General features: G+C 40.2%; 1 protein-coding gene across 9 annotated transcripts in view; it reads left to right on the top strand.

Annotated features, from left to right (window-relative positions):
- The first annotated feature begins 209 nt into the window (after nt 1–209).
- CASK (calcium/calmodulin dependent serine protein kinase) overlaps nt 210–6029 on the top strand; it is a 303425-nt gene continuing 297605 nt past the window's right edge. For 5 of the 9 annotated variants that reach the window (XM_063450138.1, XM_063450135.1, XM_063450133.1 and 2 more), the window contains exon 1: nt 211–698. In XM_063450138.1, coding sequence (XP_063306208.1) covers nt 640–698 — 59 coding nt within the window. In that variant the 5' untranslated portion in view covers nt 211–639. Of the gene's footprint in view, nt 699–6029 lie in introns of all 9 variants that reach the window. The other 4 variants (XM_063450136.1, XM_063450134.1, XM_063450137.1 and 1 more) reach the window with 2 other exon arrangements.

Below are 6029 nucleotides of genomic sequence, written 5' to 3'. Positions count from 1 at the left end.
AAAAAAAGAAATAACCAAGGGTGTGGGAAGGTTCACCCACTCTCCCTCCCCTCTCTGCGCGCCACCCGACGTCACATAGTAGCGCTGTGCGCGCGCCGGATTTGTGCCTGTGTGCGCGCGCGCTGCAAGTCTCGCGCTTTACCAGGAGGAGGTGGAAGGGGAGATTGATTCCGGAGCGCGCGCGGCACCGCGTCAGGTTTGAAATGTGGGACACGGTTTTTTTTTCCCTTTTACCTCCTGTAACCGGAGGCCGCCATTGAGACGCGGGCGCGCGCTTGGTCGCTAGTCTATGGTCGCGGCGGCGTGCATCTCGAGGCGCGGTCTTTGCTCAGTGTGTGTCGGCGCCGGGAGGCGCTCGGTTTCCCTGGGATGGCGGAGCGCTGGCTGAGCGGCGGCCCTGGGATGTAGAGCGGCCGCCTGCCTGGGTCCATTAATGAAAGGGGAGCGCCGCCGGCTGTCACCCACTCTCCTCAGCTCCTCACACCGGGTGTCACCGCCATAGCATCGGACTCTCTCCAAGGATTGTATCGGCTGGACCTCATCTTCACATTTTTATTATTGTTTTTGCATTACTATTATTATTTTTTTTTTACCCCCCTCCCTCCTGCATACTGTGGTTTAATTGAACCCCTCAGGACCATGGCCGACGACGACGTGCTGTTTGAAGATGTGTATGAGCTGTGTGAGGTGATTGGGAAGTAAGTTATTGCAATGCTCACATTATTACCATGCAGGATGCTGTGTGTGATAGTCATGGCTGGATACAGCACAGGAGCCCAGCTAGGTGTGTGCATGCAGTGTGTGCAGAGCCTGTCCAGCTCCTTCTCGCCCTCAATCCTCATTGCATGTAGTAATCTCTATGCAGGGTTATCTAGAGAGCGCCTGCAATGCTCACCGGCATGGCAAGGGTTAAGAAGGCATTTCCATTGGCGGTGCCCTGGATTACCTGTATTAGATGCTATCCCACCCAATTTCACACCATTGATGATTTTGCATTAGCTGGCTGTGTGGCCATATGGCTCCAGGCAAAGCAAGGCTTATTCTGTGCTCCCATCCCAGCTGACAAATGAGGCGATGTCATGGGCATTACAAAGAGTCAAGTCGTTCTGATTAAGATGCTATTTTTTTTTCTTCCTTCCTACAAGGTGTCTGCAGGTTTTGACAGCAAGGCCTTTACTATTGCACCTTTTTATAATTTTTATTTTTTTATATCGCAGCAAGGCTGTGCACGGTTCACTTGTGTTGGCAAAATCGCTGTTTAATTGAAAGAAGACAATGTTCTTAGATTCGCGTTCTGGGTGCTTTAGTTGCATGAAGGTTCTCTTCGGGGTTTTTTTTTTTTTTTTTTTTTGCAGTTGCTGTCTAATCAGTGTTTTCAGACTGGTTCTTGAAAAGATGCTCATTTACAAGTTGTTGGAGATGAAAGGTCCATTGCTCAGTACCTGGTGTGCATTTCTACAGTCACTAACACCTCCTACTAAATTTAGTGGCTGGGAGGAAGTATATGATGCTTAAATTGGCATCTGATTTACAATTGTAGTGATCCGTGTGGAAGACGTCTTATTTTATCCCTAGGCCTCTGTGATTTGTTAATGATAATCCTTTATTGCAAGTCCAGCTGTTAGCACATTTTGTAGATACTGTAAACCGTGTGTGTATATATTTCGTATAGTCATCCTTATATCAGATAAGCAAAACAATTGATTTATTATTAGATGAATACAGTTTCAGACACTGCATATTCTTTCATTATGTTTTATGTAATGCCTATTTAATTTCTTAGGTACATTTCATGTGCCTTGTGTGTTATTGCACGTGACCTGAATTATGTTTCTTTTGCTGGCTAGATTATTGCTAACATATATAAGTCCATGTTATAAAACTGAGTTGTAACAAATATCCTGTGTATAATTTGGTTTGTTTTAATGCACAGAAAACGTCTTGTTGAAAGTTTCCTTCTAAATCATTACTATCCAACTTTTTATGCAGTTCAGTATTATTGGATTGAGGCAGACTTAATTAAATTACTTAATATACTATATTCTGGTTAATGGGTTAATGTCAGGAAGCTTCTCAAAAACAGCTCTTTGGAGCTAACCGAAAATGCCTGTAATGTTCAAGTGTTGACATTAATCATTGGAATTTTGTTTTTTTGTGTTTTGAATCAGGTTTGAATGAGGCTGTGATTCTCCAGACTGATGTATCTGTTTAATAATGTAAATACATTGGCTCACTGAGGAAAATGTGATTTCATGCTACTACATTAATGCATTTTATTGCATATGAGGCGACTGTCAAATTTGTATTATTAGGCTAGAAAGATGTGTGTGTATATGTGTGTGTGTGTATATATATATATATATGTGTGTGTGTGTATATATATATATATATATATATATATATGTGTGTGTATATATATATATATATTACCTTAGTATGTATGTGTGGATTTAGGTTTCACAGCCATTTGAGTTTTCATGTATTTTTTTTTTCATTTTTGTAAATAACTTTTAATTGCAATTTTTCAGTGAAATACAGTATGTATTGCAACAGAATGGGTTCAAATAAAAATACAATGTATGTCGCAAATCACTGTCATGTATTTCTTAAAGTAGAGCAGTGTACAATTGGTTACATTATGGTTTTAGTTCTGGCAATCCTGTGAGGTTGTTGGACATCAATGGCTATGCAACACCTGAATCAATCAAAGCCTGCAAAATGTATTCCTGATTCATTTGTTTCTAAATATTTGATATCTGAAACAGTCCCCTGGTATTGTGGCTTTAAAATGCCTTTTTTTAAGACCACCTTCTCTAAAATACAAGTGGGGCAATAGACATTTAAGCTGATTATGCATCTGCATAAGATCAAAGAGCAATTGCTTTATTGTAGCCCTTGAGCATTTGCAGTGAGGTGATGCCCTTTGATTCATTTTTGTGGTGTGGGCTATTGTAATTCAAGTGGGCTTCAGGTGCCACTTTATTTTGCAACTCTACAATTCTTAAGTGCAGCTGCATATCAAAAATTTAAAGAAATAGTGAAGGATCACCAGCCCACTTGTAGATCTAAAGGCTTCATTGGCACAGTGAAGCTCTGTTTGGAGCCTAGTTGATACGGATTGTGTAGCTTTATATAAGAATCAAGTAATTATATTGCCCTAAGGAATGCAATAAATTCATAGACGTTCTTTATTTTTTTAATTAAGAATATCGATACACCATGCAGGCCTTTTCCTTAGATTTGTGCTCAAGAGATCATGTGATCAGCCTATAAACGATTGCACTAGGACCTTGAAATTAAATTTGTGTTTTCTATCTTTTGTAACCTGTTTCCTATTATCTGGCATGGCCATACCTGGTCTAGTTTTTAATGTTTTTATTCTAACAGTTTTGCTTTAATTCTGTTTTGAAACATGCAATGTGGTGTGTGAGTGTTTGCGTGTGGGTTATTTGTACAAGGGGGAGGCTTCTTCTCCAGCTCTGTGTATATATAGCAGTATTAGGTGGCTTCTGTGGGGTCCAGTGGGAACCGGGCTGGCCAGGTGCCGGTCAAGGGCTGGATAGCTGCTGTGCAAATTCCTGTTCACAGGTTGGGAGGAATTGATTTGAGATCACTTCCTCTAAGTGCTGTAATGTGTTATTTCATAATTGTCCCCCCATAACCGCTCGGTTTGCACTAGTGGATGTCTGAAGTCCCACTGGGACTCCTGATAGATGGGAGCCCGTTTGGCTCTTGCAGCCTTAAGTGCCGTGCAAAGGCTCGTTGAGTGCCATAGGTTGCTGACCCCTGCTCTATGCAAATGTGGGACAGTGGTAATAAACCTGACACAAATGTACTATACACAACGTATGCTGATGACACCCATATAGATCTCTCCCCTGCTGTCCTGCAACGTGTCACTGCTTGCCTTTCTTCCATCTAATTAGAAGTCCTCCCACTTTCTGAAACTCAATCTCTCTAAAACTGAGCCCTTTGTCTTTCCTCCTCCTAATATTGATCCCCCTCTTTCGCTCTCCCTTCAAGTTAGTGGTATCCACATAAGTCCATCCTTGCAAGCGCGCTGTCTTGGCATCATACTTAATTCTGGCCTCATATCCAGTATATACATAATGCGCGTGTGTGTGTGTGTGTATATATATATATATATATATATATATATATATATATATATACATACACACACACACACTCAATATTGGTTGAGAGTACACCCAGAACATGTTATTTAATAGCGATGATGCTGGGACTCTAATGACCAAAGTGTATACATAATAATGATCTATTATGTATAAGCTTTGGTCATTTCAGGCTCTAGAAGCACCTGTATGTAATGCATGTTTTGGGTGTGCCCCTAAATAATGCGTCTAGTCACATTACAGGTATGTAGGTAATGGCAAGATTGCTTTAAAAAACTACAACATGGCCTCAGGGGTCAGCAGATCTAAAAGAATGGGAACTAATCAGGTGACCTGCAGTCTCCACATCTAAAATACTTTGATTTAATGTACACTCTAAATCAATGTCTTTATTTTAAACTGTGCTTTGCCTATGTGACTGTGAAACATTTGATTACATATAAGACAATAAATATGTTCTGGACGATTTGGAGTTATGCTTAGTGGCTTCCTATGCTACTACATGAGTCTACATATTGTCTGACATTTGAGCAAATTACTGCTTCTAAGTGAGGGAGAGTGCTGTTCTTTTGGTCTGCTGACATCCTTTACTGGCCTCTGGGCATTCAACAGAAACTGATTAGAGATTGTTTGGCTCTCAAAACACCTAGTCACAAATCAAATATGGTGTAGAAGTCTTTTTGTAAAGATATTGAAAATAATGCACTTTTAAAACAATGTGAGCTAGTGCAAGTTAGAGTTACTAGATGCATTATAGACCAACACAGCTTCTATTCTGGCCCTGTTTAGTTTTACCTTGGTCCTCAATGATTGTTGGATTTCCTCTGCAGCAGGCCAATGACACCCAGCTTGTGCAGAAGCTGGATCCTGATCCTGCTACGCATCTATTGGCTGAGAGCATCAGTTAAGTGCTTTCAGCCAATGGGTAAATAGGTACAGAATTGACAATAAGACTGAAATTCTTGTTTTGGCTAGCTAATGATGATTCAATGGTGCTGTCAGAGGTGCAGTTATACCTCTGGCAGCAAAGGGGATAAACTATTTATGTACATGGCTACTTTTAAATCACTGAAGAGGTAAGAGGGTTTGGATTAACCTTTTAAGTATAAAGTGGTGCTTCCCCAAAAAATTGTCAGTTTCTCATTACTTACGGAAGCTTTATTTGAATGACTGGGATAAATAAGGTACGTTTTTTTTTTTTTAAATAAGTATTACTCTCTTCTCTTCTGTGTTGTGGGTTCTTCACTGCTCCATGATGCTGTGGGCACATGCCTCAGCACTTGAGCATTTATCTGCAAAATGCAGTGCACGTACATTAACTTTTGCCATTTTTTTCAGCATTGCTATATGCTCTATGTGAGTCATGCAAACAGTCAAGCATTTACTCATCTACATACTTTGCTTGCCTTTGCCGGTCAAAGCATATTAATGAAAAAGTAAAGAATTGAAAACTAGCTTGAAATTATTGAATTGAAACTCTACAGAAGCAGGGCCACCTCTAACATCTCACTTTGAAAAACTAACCTTGACACAGCAGATGCATTTTCAAATCTAGTTTCCGAACATCTTTAAAGCAGACTTCAGTTACCACTGCTATATAGAGTGTTTTCTTATGGCTGCATGGTCAATAAAGGGTTTATTGGCTTAGTTGGTCAGTTTAAAAACACAGTTGTATGTCTTTTGTTTTCACCTCTGTTATGTTGGCCAAAGTATTAACTTGTTTTTACAGCTCTAGATCAGTACACCACTTCCAAGCCTTCCACTTAGCATTAGAAATCATGTTTTTGGACTACTAACAAAATTGAAATGTCTGTCATAAGCATAGCCTCTATTATTACTTTTTTCAACCAAAGTAGGCCGGAGCAGCATCTGGGGCTCAAAGCTGATCAAAAT

This window comes from Pelobates fuscus, chromosome 1 (genome assembly GCF_036172605.1).
Source record: "Pelobates fuscus isolate aPelFus1 chromosome 1, aPelFus1.pri, whole genome shotgun sequence".
Taxonomy (NCBI): Eukaryota; Metazoa; Chordata; class Amphibia; order Anura; family Pelobatidae; genus Pelobates; species Pelobates fuscus.
The sequence above is the reverse complement of the archived record's forward strand: the minus strand, read 5'-3'. Positions and strand labels throughout refer to the sequence as shown.